The sequence below is a fragment of the Eleginops maclovinus genome, chromosome 23, assembly GCF_036324505.1.
Source record: "Eleginops maclovinus isolate JMC-PN-2008 ecotype Puerto Natales chromosome 23, JC_Emac_rtc_rv5, whole genome shotgun sequence".
Taxonomy (NCBI): domain Eukaryota; kingdom Metazoa; phylum Chordata; class Actinopteri; order Perciformes; family Eleginopidae; genus Eleginops; species Eleginops maclovinus.
The window spans coordinates 14,590,762-14,607,290 of record NC_086371.1 but is presented as its reverse complement, the minus strand read 5'-3'; the positions used below and the strand labels follow the sequence as shown (position 1 = coordinate 14,607,290).

The 16,529-nt window shown below is 37.5% G+C and overlaps 2 protein-coding genes across 3 annotated transcripts; one reads left to right on the top strand and one right to left on the bottom strand.

The window, feature by feature from the left end:
• The first annotated feature begins 834 nt into the window (after positions 1 to 834).
• cdx1a (caudal type homeobox 1a) lies at positions 835 to 4,846 on the top strand. The gene is made up of 3 exons (XM_063876568.1): positions 835 to 1,303; positions 2,455 to 2,603; positions 3,672 to 4,846. Exons 1-3 carry the CDS (start codon positions 967 to 969, stop codon positions 3,855 to 3,857), a joined length of 672 nt encoding a protein of 223 aa, XP_063732638.1. The 5' UTR covers positions 835 to 966; the 3' UTR covers positions 3,858 to 4,846.
• Positions 4,847 to 7,228: 2,382 nt separating this feature from the next.
• LOC134859835 (uncharacterized) lies at positions 7,229 to 13,130 on the bottom strand. Of its 2 annotated transcripts, none has more exons than XM_063876564.1 (6): positions 12,861 to 13,130; positions 10,760 to 11,068; positions 10,374 to 10,631; positions 10,063 to 10,287; positions 9,828 to 9,935; positions 7,229 to 9,362 (listed from the first exon to the last, which is right to left on the bottom strand). In XM_063876564.1, the coding sequence occupies exons 1-6, from the start codon at positions 12,907 to 12,909 to the stop codon at positions 9,178 to 9,180; spliced, it is 1,134 nt and encodes a 377-aa protein (XP_063732634.1). In that variant the 5' UTR covers positions 12,910 to 13,130; the 3' UTR covers positions 7,229 to 9,177. The 2 variants fall into 2 exon arrangements, with proteins under 2 accessions (XP_063732634.1, XP_063732635.1); XM_063876565.1 differs by having other exon boundaries at positions 10,162 to 10,287.
• Between the last annotated feature and the right edge of the window lie 3,399 nt (positions 13,131 to 16,529).

Sequence of the window (16,529 nt, the reverse complement as noted above, 5' to 3'; positions counted from 1 at the left end):
TAAAAGTGATGGCCAATGTGCCACATATTTGTTGTTGACTATACGGTACAAAGTATTGAGGATAGTTTTATTTTTCCAAGGGAACTAATGGATAAGACAAGTATAAGCAATATAGTGTTTTTCCACCTGTTTCCCCAATGTTCTTCCTCACAGTAAACAACAACATAAAATCATATGTAATTTATCTTCCTTCATTTTAAGAAAATTATCTTACATCAACAATAAACATGTTCATGTACAAATGTGTCCAAGACACATGTTCTTGGTGAGCATAAGTGTATTTGTCCTTTAACGAGATAAAGTTATGAGGCACTTTTATTATTACAATTTAAATATTTCTGCCATACATTTACACTTCAATGTAAGGAAATTATGTTTCAGAACATACATTATTTAATTATAATAAAATATTAAAGTGCAATTATTGTGAAGTTGTGTTTGCATGGTGTGGCAAATTAGACTCAGTATTTATAAAATACCATCTACCTGTCTAATTCATACTTTTACTTTCCTTTTTGTTATTGTATCTAAGGTAAGACTTTGAATATGTTTACATTGTAGTATAACTTATTTTTCACTGAGCCAAGTCGTATCTTGATTTACAACGTCTGTGCTGGGTATCACATGATGAGCCCTTCACATCCACTTGCAAATGACAGTCTTATCAAAATGATCCGCCAGGGCAGGCTGGGTAAATGAGGGTCAATGCCCTCACGTCTCCAAGAGGAGATCAGGCAGGTGGGTCTCAGGTTAACGTGACGTCACGAGAATACCTTTGAACTCCTAGGCAGTAAATCTATAAAGGTGTGTAGTCTTACTGCACAGGTAGCCAAACCTTGGACTGAAGTGAATACAGAGCTCAAGAGGCTGCAGGGAATAAACAAGGAGGCCTAACATGCGCAGGTAGTTTGATTCACCAAGGACTAACCGAGAGAGCCACCCTACCTGTTGCACCAGGACACCGGCATGTACCCCAACTCGCAGTCAGCCAGACACCCGGCTCAGACGCTGTCCCTGAACAGTCAGTACTTTCCGCCTCCATATGACTTCACCGGATTTCATCACCTACCGGGAGTTGGTGACCCGTCGACAGGCGCTTGGAGCTCGATGTACGCACCCCGGGAAGAGTACGCCTACAGCTTCCCGGGGTCAAGTCCCAGCAGCGCTGCGCAGGCCAGCTTCTCGTCCCCAGAGCTGAGCGGCACTCCCACCACAGCTGGAGGGGGTTCCTTCAACCCGTACAACTTCATCTCAGGACAGGACCTCTTCGGTCCCAAGAGGAGACCACATGAAACCGTTTCAGGTGAGACTTCAATACCTGATACCATGGCACTATTTAGTCCTATTAAAGGCTGTGTGATATAAGTAAACACTGTATTTGCCTAGGATGAAGAACCCATAAAATATATCATCAACATTGTTTATTCCCAGGTTTTTAATTAAAATACAACTACAATCAGAATTCGGAGATTTCATTTTTTATTCACAAACATTACAACCCAAAAACACCTAGTTTAAAGAATACCAATTTCTTTAAAAACAAAATGAATTAAAAAAAACTCTTGTTGTTTGAACAAACATGTTGTGGTCTGTCTTGGAGCCAGACACATAAATTCTTCATTTCCAATACATTAATGTGACAGGAAAAACATCTAGATAAAAATATATTTAAAGTGACCTTTTATAAGATAAGATCCTTGTTGCAGTTTGAAGATGATGAGAAACTTATCGCCAGGAACTGAGTGGGTGTATATATGACAGCTTTGGTAAAACGAATATTCATAGACAGGAACACGTTCAACACGTAAAGTAAAGTCAGACTGGCTGCACACACACATTTATCATGATTTTTGTTCGCCTCTCCCTTCCGCTGTGAAGTCTGCAAAAATGACACTCCCCACCCTCTCTGTCCACTTGGTGGGTGCAGAAGAGTGACAACTTAGATAACAGGTGCACTACAGGAACTGTGCAGAAAACGACCAAAACACCTCCACGTGTGTGTGTGTGTGTGTGTGTGTGTGTGTGTGTGTGTGTGTGTGTGTGTGAGTCTGCCTTGATCGATGCTGTCACATGGTCAAGATTTCCGATCAATAACTCTGACTCACCCTTTTCTTAAGAGTGTGTGTGTGCATACGTATGAATAGCTGCCTGTGTAAACACCTATGTAAACACCACTCACAGTGATAAGGAGAGCCACTGATGCAATGCAGTGGGGAGTCTTTACATTAGTTAAAGTTAGCGTGATTAATAGAGTTAATGAGGCTTTAAATGGCGCCTGAACTTGAACGTGGCTCCAGACGTCTTCAAGTTACTCATCTGTTAGGACTCAGAGTGCACGTGACTCACTGACATAATCATGTTTTGCTCACCTACTTATTTATTTACATTCACTAAGTCAATAATCCAAATTGTATCTATTTATGCATTAAATCAGGGTTATTTTGTGTGATTCAGGAACCAAGACTCGCACTAAGGACAAGTACCGGGTGGTATACACTGACCAGCAACGCCTGGAGCTGGAGAAGGAGTTTCAGTACAACCGCTACATCACCATGAGGAGGAAGACCGAGCTGTCCATGGCACTCAGCCTCTCTGAGAGACAGGTGAGACAGGAGTGAGTTTTTAGCTTCTTAAATATAGAGATTTTCTGCTTTCATCTGTTTCATATCATACTAAACTTCATATATTTGGGGTTTTGAATGACTTTCAAAGAAAGTCACTTTGGACTTTAAGAAATTGGGAGATTCATTGTCACTATTTTCTGAAACTTTATAGACTTCAATTGATTTATTTAGAAAATAATCTGCAAATGTAATCGATAATATAAAATAGTTAGTTGCAACCCTAGTATAGACATGCCGTCTTTCTGCAAACTCTAGTGCCGGGGAATGCTGTGAGAAAGCATTGAAAGTCTTCCTTTATCCAACTAGTGTTTGTACCAGACCCAACAAGTACTGGTACCGTTCTTCTTTCAAATTATACAGATCTAAAGACTCGGTTAGAAAACAAACCTACCTGTACCCCTATGGTATGGCTTTTGACATTATTGATATTTTAATGATTTTCTCAAAATAAATTTCAACTCCTAAAAAACAGCTACTCTCATTTGATCCATATTGTTGCCTGGTGGAGTATTGCTCTTATTGCCATACATTAGCAAAGGTTCTTTAACAATCCCATTTGTAGACGGTTTAGTATAAACCTCTTTGAACCATAATGTTGTGTGGTCAAACAAAACATCTCACAAAAGTAGTTTTAATGTCCTTTATCTTGTCAAACCACAGTTGAGTGCAACAAAGTAATTCTAGGAAAGAAGGAAGTTGCTGAACTTACTATGCTCATTAACAGACATTAGACTCTTATTCATTGTCTTTGGATCAGCTCCAGATATTAACAACACAAGTTTGAAACGTCTGGCTTTAAGAGAGAGTAGGTCATCTTCTCAAATATGCTTTTCTGGTTCATGGAAATAAGATATTGGAATTATTAGTTTAGGTAATGTTCCCAGAAGTAGGTGATGAAGGGAAAAAAGTAAACAAAAAGCTAAATCCAGTGCAAGTGGTCCAAGACAACACACTTGATAACAGTAAAAGACACAAAATAAAAGTCAAAGGAAAGTCAAAGAACACATCCTATTCCTAATCGATGTGTTTTTGATCTTGAAATCCTAGGTGAAGATCTGGTTTCAGAACAGACGTGCCAAAGAGAGGAAGATAAACCGTAAGAAGCTGCAGCACTCTCAGCAAGCCTCCACAACTACCCCCACCCCGCCTGCACAGGGTGGACCCGCTGACTCCCACGTCCCCACCAGCCCCTGCAGCAACATTTTAGCTGACACTATATCAGAGGAATATTAGGTGGATTTAATATGAAAGACTGATGCAGCATGAAATATGTACATAGCGTTATTATGTTTTATAATGTTTCCACAGATTGAATGACGATGAATCGCATCAACATGATGTAATAATGCTGCGCCTCATGCCTTTCAAAATGACAAGCACTACATTTCTGTTGCACTGATCATTCGTAGTGGACTTTTCAAACCACTAGTGTGTTAATATTGATCATTTTAAGAACCACAATATTGAATTCAGTCCAAGAAACACTGAATAAACGTTCACATGGAAAATGTACATGCAAAGATTTTTTATTGATAAGTGACAATGCATTTATGGTCAAATATCAAGGTTTATTTTACTGAATTTGAGGAAATACGTCTCAAAATCACTTTAGAGCATAGTAATACAAATGTGGCTTTTGACTAAATGAAAAGGGAATTACAAAGATTCTTAATTATTAATTGAATGTACAGGAAATGTAGAAAGAGCACAGAATGGAAAAGAAGGAGAAAGAACGGGAAAAATGTTAACGCGTGATATGATGATTATTTATGCCGGATTTAAGATAAACAGGTTGGTTTACATTAAGGGATGAAAAAGCAGCTGTACATGAAGTAATTGAAAGGGTGGCTACACAGAAACATAACATTTTTTTCCGTCAAACGCATGTATAATGAAACTTAGTTTAAAACCTTTTCACTTTTTGTTTTAGATACAATACTGTGATGAAATTTTTAAAAAGTGAGAGAAAACTTGTTTAAAAATAGGCTGTTGAATAGTTTGTTAACCACATCCTAAAAAAAACCCTTCCACTTGACTCCTGCTTATCAACATTGGATTGTCAGAATATGTATGCAATGTTAAAATGAATTACACCTTATGAGTTAGCAAAATTAACACACGTTTAGTTGGTTAGATTGTTGCTTAAAAAAGAGGAAATCGCAACCACAGTTGGCCGCACATTGCAACAACTTTTGTTTCGAAATAAAGTGTTATACCGCCAACTTTGTGCAACTCATCGTGTATTTATATGCAATCATTGTGTGCAGCATGTTCATGTTCAGGAAATCTCAATAGTGTCTTTGTATGTTCATAAGTTAAAGCCAAGTCATTCCCAGTGCATATAGCTTCTCTGTTCAGTAGCACTGAGATGTGTCAAACTGCTTTTTACTGAACAATTATCTGAGACAATCACACAGAAGTACTCTAACATCAATCATTTTGAAACAAATGATTTCCTCTCAAAATGGACAATACATTATTTAAATATGAAATTAGAAGTCAGCTTCAGGATATCGTCAATCAAAACCAGCTTAACCACGATTAAAGACTTGGCACCAACCACCAGATTTGGTTTTGTAGTTAAATACATTTGGCATGCCAGGGTCACATGAATGGACAATAACCAACTCACATGGTTTATACGAGGGAAAAATAAAAGTTTCATAGTGGCTCAACCAAATGGTATCCAGCATAAAATTGCAATGCAGCCTAATCTTAATTTGAACCATGTCATTCACATATTACAGGTGCAATTTACATCAATACAGGTTGGTATCTATTCAATGATTGTCTTGAATAAAGTATTTTAGGCTGACAAACAGTACTGGACTGTTGGAGCAGTTTTATAACATTTCTTGTATGTTGTCAATTATTTGCTCAGTAGATTATGTCAGTCAGAAGTTCAACTGTGTTTCAACAAGAGGGTTAAACAAAAAAAAATGATCTCAGCGTTGTTTAAGGACACTATCATCAACCATAAACACCAATTTTATGGCTCTTTGGATCAGCTGAACGGGTGCCTGGTTGATAACCTTTAACCTCATGTTATCAAACCAACCAAACATGTAAACCCTCTTTTTGAAAAGAAAAGATTTCTAACATTTACATAAGAAAACATCATTAATTATGGCTGTTTTTGTATTGATAAATGCATTTTGCTTAAAGGAAAAATAAGAGCATAAGTAGGGCTCGAAAAAAGTAGAAACCTAACGCATAAGACTCAACTAGCTGAACCCTTCCAGTATGGAAATATTGATTCTGTCCTTTTTGCTGTTTATGGTTATGTCTTGTGCAGTCGAGCACACCCTCCGGTTAGGTTGGAGCTGCAGAATGGTTAACTTGAGGCTGGAAAAACTAAACAAAATTGTTAAGCGGGCAGCAGAAAAGGTGGTCCCAGGTGCAGAGACATACAGAGGCAGGAGATGTTTAGCAAAAGTTTTAAATCCGTAGGGTAACAAGAACAGAGATTGGGGGTGAATAGGAGGTTAAGGGTCCGAGCGGTCCACAGGTACTGGAGCAGAGCAGGAAGGACTGCAAGGGAAGAAAAAACAGAATGGGATGAGGCAAGGGAAAGAATGATCGAAAGGTATCAAAAACAGTTACTGGCTTGATGTATCACTGACGAGCAGGTTGTACGATCTGACAGAGTGGATGTGGCAGGGCTGACTCTTTTTAGGAGTGTTAGATTGTAGAGAGAGTTTCAGCTGGAGAGTTGCTGCTCTGACTCCAGCACACCTGTGGACAATCAGACCGGGAGAGTCACTCACAGAGTGGTAATGACTAGTCAGGGTGGTGAGTTGAAAACGCAATGTAACAAAAAGTCAGAGGGGGGAAAGGTGATTTTCAAAGACTCTGGCATTTGATGTGTTTAAATAATAATGTTATTGGTCTAAAATTGTTTAGTCCTTGCTGAAAAATTGGTTCATTGGGTCAGAGCCAATACTTAAACATTAAAAATATCTTATTGTTGTCTCTAAGTGTAACTGAAAAAGGTAAATTGGTTCAAATGAAATATTGGGTTGTTTTATGTGATTAAAGCACAAAAATCCTTTGAAGAGTCAATGTTAGCTTACGTTAATCAGAATCAGAAATACTCTATTTATCCAAAATTGGGAAATGTCTTTGTTACTGCAGCAAAATACAATACAATATGAATGATAGCAAAATATTAGAAATAACAGAGAGGCTATGGAGCAGTGAGTTGTCTGCCAGCCAGAGGGAAATTATTGTAAAGTGTTATTGCAGTGGGCAGGAATGTTCTCCTACCTGTCCGTGTGACAGCGGAGCTGGAGCAGTCTGTTGGAGAATGAGCTCCGCTGTCCTTCCAGCAGCAGCTGGAGAGGGTGGGTGGGGCTATCCATGATAGATAACAGTTTGGTCTGAGTCCTCCTCTCCACCACAGCTTCAAAAGGGTCCAGTTGGATGCCGATGACAGAGCCAGCTTTCTTAGTAATTTGTTAAGTTTGCTGGTGTCACCAGCAAACTGGTGACACCAGCGGTCTGAGATGGGACAAGACCATTCTCTCCAGCACCTTCATCACATGAGATGTGAGAGCTACTGGCCGATAGTCATTGAGCCTAGAAGGAGTCAAGAGCATTGAACGTACTGTTGTAATGTTCTTTAATCTGTCATGGCACAGAAATGGTTATAAATTACATATTGATTGACTTTAACCAGTCCTAAAATATGGTAGTATTTGTTTAATAATGTAATAGATGGAAAATGTGAAAGTTGACTTGACAAATCAGTAGCATTGTTCTTAACTCTGTTTTTTTCCCACGTGAATTAAAAGTAAGAGCCCTTAGTTAGTAAAATATATCTGAATCTACCACAGATGAATACATATTTATTTCATGTTGCATTTTGCACAGAGTCATAGAGAAAAAGGAAACACTTGGTATAGAAATAAACTGATGGTAATAACAGAACACACCACCTGCTCAGAGTCTCAGAGGTTGTTCAGTTTCTAATTAGCTCTTACTTTTATAAAAATAAGAGAGCAACATCCTCTTTTGAAAGGTTCTACTTCCCATTCTTATTTGCAGTATCAAGAAACACTAAACAACACATGCATAGTTGCAGGGCTTTCTGAGATATGTGAGTAACTATATCGAATAAATTACAAACAAGACAAATTCCCCTAATTTACTGCACATAAGAATAGACAGCATAATTACAACTACAGTACAAAACCCACCTTTTAATTGCATTATCGGGATTTTTCACTATGATGCAACATTATAATACTTGTGCAACCAATTTTGTGAGAATGACGATGGACAAAAAGCAGAAGAGCTTACATCAAGGAAACGATTATGTGGTTGCTAAAGACGGCTTTATACGTGACAAGAGAGCCAGAGGAAGAGGACACTGTCAAATGTAGAGATAATCTCCCCCAATACACCAAGCCTACACTACCCCAGCACAAGCATGTTCAGGCTTTCAGCTTTTCTATAAAAACACTTACCATATATACCAAGGTTTCAAAATTAACACACAGCTCAATAAAATGTAATGTAATAATGTCCTGATAACAAGTAGTCATTCTTCCATCTAGCAAAAATTAACACTGATTGCCATAATTTGTCCAAATGTTGAAGTGGTAATTCAGAGTGATGTGCTTGTCTGCTACTTATTGCAGTGTTTTATAACTAAAGACATTGAAAAAGCAAAATGATATTAGGATTATTTTAAATTCATAGTGAATCAAAAATGTATTAAAAAAGTGAAATCATCATGAATCAGAAGCAAGCGAATAATCTTAATCCAACATAGTCATATAAACATAAACATTATGTATACAATTGTAATTCTGGCTAGTATTATCTAAAACAACCATTTAAATGATTTTGAAATTAAACAAGGGATTTTAAATAAACCACAAAAGCATAATAATGACAATAATAATAATATAAATAATATCTATGACTGAAAGTAAACACTCCCTCTACAAGAACCCACCCCGTATTAATGTACATCTTTAAACAGAGTCTCCCTGAGCTACTGTTAAAGAGATAAAGCAGCATAACAAAAGGTTAATCTGTATCTTGTCAAAACATTATTAGGTGTACAATTTATTTATTCTAAATAAAAAAGAATATAATTATTGTTATTATAAGTTTTTTTATTACAGGACAGCATTTTAAAATAGAAATACAAACAGAAGGCCCCGGCCGTGGCGCAACTGGCTGGGGTACCTGCACCATACGCCGGCGACCCGGGTTCGATTCCCGACCCGTGGTCCTTTCCGGATCCCACCCCTACTCTCTGTCCCACTTTCCTGTCACTCTCCACTTTCCTATCCGATTAAAGGCAAACAGCCCCCAAAAAATAACTTGAAAAAAAAGAAATAGAAACAATGATATGAAGCGATAAGAAGCAAATAGATTTACAGAGTCATGAAAACTTCACCCTGTGAAATATAAAGCGTAACTCTGTGCTCTGCTGTGACCCTGTAACCGTTCTGATGACAGGATGCGGATTATCTGGACAAAGAGATGCTTCACCTGCCTTTAATGGTGAATTCATTGTCAAATTACTGAACGCTGAGAATCACCTGCCTTTTCGCACCTTAGCGTACACACATTCATCTCCTGCAGGTTCACAAGTCTGCCGAGGTCGCTTTGAAAACTTGACCTGTCCGTACTCCACCTGGGGCTCGGCCTTTGGCTGTATCCGCGGCCCCGGCCGCTGTTTGATCTTGACTTCAGCATAGGTTAACTCCTGTTCATCTTCATCTGCAGTGAGTGAATAAAACAAACAACACATACAAATCGTGTTGCAATGGTGGAAAGTTATTTACCTTAGTATCAATTTGAGTTGTTTTTTTCTTCATATCACTTTTTACTTCACTACAATAACAGTATGCTCCATATTGTTACAATGTAAGTTTGTGATGTGAGACAAATGCATGAGTGATAATGATTTTATGGTATAATTGTAAGACAGTCACAGGGGACATCTTTCTGAAGTTAGTACTTTTACCTTTTAATACTTTAAGTACATTTTCCTGATTAAACATAGGTTTACTAAAATACATGTACTACTTCCAACACTACAGGGTGTTTTCACAGTCGGTTGTTACAAAAATGGTAACACATTTCTTGTAATGGCAAAAATGTCAAGCTGTTTGTTGAATCTATAAATACAGAAATAAACTGTGAATGCCGCGATGTGTGAAAAAAAAAACCTGTGTGCTATACCTGTAGGTTGGTTGCTTGTTTTTTTTCTCTGAGCACAGATGACAGCCACCCCTACCACCAACAGTAGAACCAGTGCAGAGAGTGCACCGGCCATTATTGGCAAGTGCTCTGTTTCAACAACGGGACACAAGATATTTACATTTCCATCAGTTACAACAGTTGTTTTATGGAGTCACACAAACAAAACAGGGGGGAATGACTTTAAGTATCCACTGCAGCAGTGTTAGTCACTTACTAATGAACCATGGGTCCACTCGATGGAGGTGGGTCACATTTTGATTCCAGGATGTGATGTTAGTGCAGTTAATAGTCACTTTGTTGTCAGTCTCCTTACCGACAGTAGAGGCTTCGTAGGTCGTGGTAGGAGATGTTGTGGATTCAATGCACAGCGTATTGTTAGCTGGAAACACCCACTGTGATATCTGTGTCCCATTTGAGGTGCAGTTAATGAATATGAAGCCTGTGGGAAAGAATCAGATGAATGACTGATATGCAGTTAATCATCCATTTCTTATTCATCAAACTGTTTTCCACTCATCTTCTCACCACAGTTAGAGAAATGTTCTTCTTTAGAGACCTGACTGACGTTATTCCTGACTATGCATGCCACTACTCCTGAGACGTGTTGTTTCAGAGTGATGCTGTCATTCTTAGTATTTACAGAGAGGAGCTCAGTGTCTTTCAGTGGGTGTCCAGCCAGAGTCCAGCTGTACTGAGGACTGTCCCCTCCCCCAGCTGAGCAGGAGACCCTCTTCTCTCCCTTGGACAGACACTCAGAGACCAGCCGGACAGAGGACACAGGAGCTGAAGGAAACACACTGCGGTGACTTTTTAGTACAGAACAGATATATGTAAAGTTTAGATATTCAAACGTTTTATATGTGTCTTTCCATTTTACTAAATCCCCCATAGATTAAAAAGAACATATTTACCTTGAATGGTCAATTGTAGAACACGAGACGTTATACTGCTGCCATCCTGGATTTCAAGTTTATATTTATCACTGTCATTCCTGATGAGGTTGTTCAGCCTAAATTTTCCATCACTGACATTAAACGAGGATCTGGTTTCATTAACCAAATTCTTATTGTTTCTCATATTAAGTATGATGATTGACGATTTGTACAATTTGTATCTTTGTGTTAGTAAGGCTCTGTCTATCAGGTGGAGGACCACAGTTCCTCCCAAAGGACCGTAACACTGAGCTCCATCCTCTCTGCAGTCACAGTAGGTTTCCAGACCTGGAATGTTTGAAAAAAATGTGATTGTACTGTTTTTAATATAAACAACCATGGAAGTATCAATGTATGGATGTTATGCAAACAGTCATGTATTGTTGTAAGTTAATTAAAAAGGCCAGTGAATGAAAACAGGTTATTCTTATTCTTTATTAGGATCCCCATTAGCACTAGCATAAGCGTTGGCTATTCTTCCTGGGGTCCTCACACACACACACACACAGAACAAACATTAAACAAAACTAAAAGCAAAATAGAACAACTCATTTCATCATATGAACAATGGTATATGAAGTGAAACAAAAATGGTCATCACATTTTAGCCATCATCACAAGGCCAAACCACAGGCACAGTTACATTTTACTGTGTAATGCTCATATAATGTTTTAGCAACCTTTTAAAATGTACTTGAGAATTTTCCTGAATTATGTGGACTGGTAACGAGTTCCAGCTGACCATGGCTCTGTACATGACTGTTTTCTGTCTGATATTTGATTTAGATGTGGGTAATACGAATCTTCTTTCTATTGCATGTCTTGTTTGATAGTTATGTTGAGTGTACTGCGATATAAACCTTTGTGATAATATATGTGGTAAGTGTGTCACTGTAATATTCCTAACAAAATTTAACAAAGTATAAGTGGACCTCTGTCTGACACTCAACCATTTAAGGGTCTCCAACATTTCAGTCACTCTGGTTCTGTAGGAGCACTGCAGTGCACATCGTGCTGCCTTATTTTGAGCTACTTGTAGTTTGTCTAGATCTTTTTCTGCAGCACTAGACCAAATAACAAAACAGTAATCAAGCTGTGACAGAACCAAAGCATCTAGAACTTGTCTACTGACATCTTTTGGCAAATATTTTGCAATTCTTTTAACAAGTGACACACCCCTTCCCATTTTACATACAACATTATCAATTTGTTTAGACCAAGATAATTTTTGATCCAGAGTTATACCTAACAATTTCGTTTCCTTGACCTGTTCAATTTCAATATGGTTTAAATGTAATAGCAATTTAGGTTCACCTTTTAACTGATGATTTGATCCTATTATTAAAGATTTAGTTTTTCCAGCATTAAGTACTAACTTATTATTTATGACCCACTCTGAGATCTGTTCTAGATCCTTGTTCATACAGTGACTCAGCTCACTTGTAGATGATGCTGCTCCATATATGTTAGGTTGACATAACCATGCCCAGTCAGTACGTAAACGATTGCTGTGCCACAGAGGTTTATTTATAAATAATAGCAAAATAATAAAGTTAAATAGATATGTGTTTGGCAAAAATGTGCAAAACATATTGAGATGAATTAAACTCTAAGTGATTGGTGTCATGATTCTGATATAACTGCAATAACCATAGTGTTTGATTTTAAATTCAGGTAAATTAAATTAATGATCAAACAGATTCAATATCTGAACCATCAGGGGGGAAGCTCTTAATTCTGAGTATATGGAAATCAAGTTGAATATATATTCATTTGAAGTAGATCATTATACTGTTTTAATTTAATTTGTATTGAGCATACACTGCAATAACGTGGAATTGATCTCAGAAATATCTTGATTTCTTTGAAGCTACTGAACTTAAGAAAAGCTCAAATATCAGTTTTACATTGCTGAAGTGAATCTCAGTGTATCAATAAAAGTCCTAGTTTCTATAATAACCACTATCTGTGCAAAAAGTGCAAAAAGTAAGAGCTTAAAAACATTATCCATATAATATAAAAGCTATATATATATATATATATATATACATATATCAGTGTTTAAAGTAAAACAGCTCACCATGAGAGACTCCGAGTATCAACACCAGCAGTCCAACCACAGCCTTCATGTCTCCTAAGGGTTCAGTCAGCAGCTTTCAGACAAACTTTTCTACTTTCCACCCAAACTGTACACTGAACAAGTTTAAATTTCCCCTGTAAGTTATCCGCCTCAGAGGGTGATAACTGTAACTTTTGAGCAGAGGGTTGCGGTAACAATCTGTTTTTGGATTGAGAGAAAAGGAACTGGTATCAGTGTCATTTCCCTTTTAGCCGGTAACAACATGGCCAAGATGTGTTAAGGACTGAGAGGAGCAGAAGGAAGCATTCGTCCTTTGTACTGAAAGAGGATTTGAGACTAACAGCTAACTTTTTGTAGATTTCCATGTAGCAATATTGCCAAAGACATTAAACTGTTTAATGTCATTTCCACATCTTATCATTTCTTATCGAATAACCATCTGATACATTATATTTCTGATATTTCTAAATGAATGATAAGTTCTAATGAATCACAATTCTCAGCTGCTTTCTCTCACACGCCAGCAGATCATTATGATTAAAACGTTTTAAACAAACCTAAAAAAAATCTACACACCAAACCTTATTTTAAATTCTGAGTCAAACATTGAAATATTCAGATTAAAAAATAAACAGATCTTATAGAAAAACACAAAAGACATCCAGCATTTTGTTGATTGGACTTTTTTTCCGACTACTGGACATGTAATGCCATTGTTTCTCATTGTTGTTAAGAAATGTTTTATGAATCATACTTTTTGCAATACTTTAACAGTAACACCTCATAAAAATTCTGTGTTTTAATTCCTTGGACAAAATCAACGTGCAGTTAAAGTATTATCATGTCAGAGGTTCTTGGTATTACCGCGGCAATAATGTGACGTATTTCTCAGTCACCTGACTGAACGGAACAATATTTTGCCATCAAAACTAACATTTCAGGAAGACCACTGTTCATCATAGGCTCTTTATTTATACTTATGGGGAATTTGTTTAGCCCACCAATGGTCTTCAAATTGCCAGCCGAGTATAAAATAACTTCCTTTTTGTCGAGATCAAAAGCTTAAAACTGTTCCGACATATCGGTTTATGCAGTTGTTAGTTAGGGTGTTGGCTGTTGTGTAATTCATAACAGGGGAAAGGAAGTAGATTGATTCAGCTTTCAGTTATTTCACTTCTGTCTCACTCTTTAGACTCTGTCGCCCTCTATTGGCAACTATTGATATAAGGCAAATGCCATAAACATATGAAGGGCTGGGCCCCTCACTAGAGGCAGTGTTGGGGAGTAACGGAATACATGTACCGGCGTTACGTATTCAGAATACAAATTATGAGTAACTGTATTCCGTTACAGTTACAGCTTAAATAGATGGTATTCAGAATACAGTTACATTGTTGAAATCAATGGATTACATGACGGTACTTCTCTTTTTCATGAGTTTATTCACTCTCTAAATAAATTAAGGCATCTTGATGCATTTCCCTGAAGCCCCAACATGAAAACGAATGAAAATGAGCTATTTGAATTGCGTGATCAGTTGCATACAATGGAGTCCGAAGAGGAGCAGCTAGAGGTAGAGCTGGAGCCGGAGCCAGCACAACAGAGCCAGGGCAGGAATGCGTTTCTATCTTGGAAATTCAAACAGCATTTCACGTTAAAGAAAGAGAAGGGAGAACCAAATATAACTGTGCAGTGCAACCTCTGCTTGCCGTCAGCCAAACTCCTTTCCGCATCCAAAGACTCCACCTCCGACCTGAAGAAGCATCTTCAAGTATTTTTTTTTTTTTAATTAGCCATGGGTAGTCATCTGCTGTAGTTTTACTGGTCACCTTGCTATTTTATAGTTGTATCTGTATCCTATGTGCTGATTTACTAGCCCCAGAGCCGTTGAAAGACTCTGAAAGACCCTGTTTGACCTGTTAGCTAAAATTAGCTAAAATTAGCTCGTGTTAGCTTAGACTGCGGTTAGATTTTTGTAGTATGCAGACTTGGACCTAACACATTTAGCCAATTGGAACGAAGAATACACCAGAATAGGCCTGTTTAGTTAGCAGGATTTGATGGCCACATTCCTACCCTTATAAAATGCAAATCAATGTGGAAGTAATCCAAGTATTCAGAATACGTTACTCAGATTGGGTAATGTAACGGAATACGTTACAGATTACATTTTTGGGCATGTATTCTGTATTCTGTAACGGAATACCTTTTGAAAGTATCCTTCACAACACTGACTAGAGGTGAGGCATATTGCCGCCTCATAAGTTAAGTTATAAGCTAGCAAAATCAATCAAACGTAGGTAAATGATGCCTGATACTTGAATATGCTTTAAGAAAAAGAACAGCCTACATCAAAGCTCCCCATAGGGGTTCATTTATTTAGTTAGCAGCTGATTCCTCAAAACAGGAGCCTCAGATTGCTTATAATAAGACGAAATATGAAGGATTTATTTCAAGCCTGTTATGTAAATAAGTTATTGGGCTTTCTTACCAAATCAGATTTGTTAGAAAATGTTTTCAACTTTAATGGACTGAATTTATTTGAAAAGCTGGCTTATCAACAGTTGAATACTACTGTTTTAATTATGTTACATATACATTTAAGAAGTCAAATACAAGACAAGCACAAGTTTCATTTGTGGGCAATATTTCATGATGATTTTGAATTTGCTGAGGGCCAATCCAACACCCAGTAGGGGAAACCTCAGACTGATACTGAAAATGAGTCTGGAATGTTTTACATTGTATGCATTAATTAAAAGGTACAGTAAATAAAAAGTTAACAAAATGGAAGGTAACCTAAATTAACTAATGTTAACATGTAGATTACCTTTACTTAGAATACATTATGTTTGTTGAATTAGAGGTCCCACGGTGATGCAAGTAAGCACAAACACTTGGAGAAAATTGTTAGCCTTAATTACTTTTATTAACATAAAAGCAATATTTAACTTTAAAAAAATACCACCACTAGATTGGATATATAACAACACTGGAAAAGAAAAATACTTTACATTAGAACGTTTAGCAAACAAGCAAAACATATAATCACATGGGAAAAACAACAAACTGTCAGGGTTGGGGAAACAGGACCCAAGTGCAGTAAATCAAGGGAAAGCAGGTAAGGGTCCAAACAAAAAAGGAGCTATATTCAAAAGCTGTTGACGAAAACACGAAGCAAGGGGAACACAGGACATGAAAAACACTTAGCTCCAGACATGAAGGGCGACAGGAACAGGCAGGTATCTTGGACAATATCAGGGAAGAAATGACGACGACCAAACACCAGACAAAAGGGAAACAGGCAGTGCTTAATTTGTAAATCATAAGGTGCCGGAACGCAAAGTACATGACAGCTCAGGGATGACGAGACGCGTACAGGTCCCGGAACGTATACATAAAAGGTGCTGAAAACAACATGAAAATGTCCACTTGCAACGCTGTGGGACATACAAGCCTCGATTTCAAATAGTATCCATGGTATAAATGTTATGACGATAATTTACAATTATTTTAGGATAGTACGCACAACGCACAACAACAACACATCACCACAGGTGGGACTTCAGTATACAGCCAGCAATCAATTTCTCAACAGGTTTAACGTGTAACAAAAATATTTATTACTCAAAGATTGGCACGGCGGCCTATTAATAGACAGTATGTTTG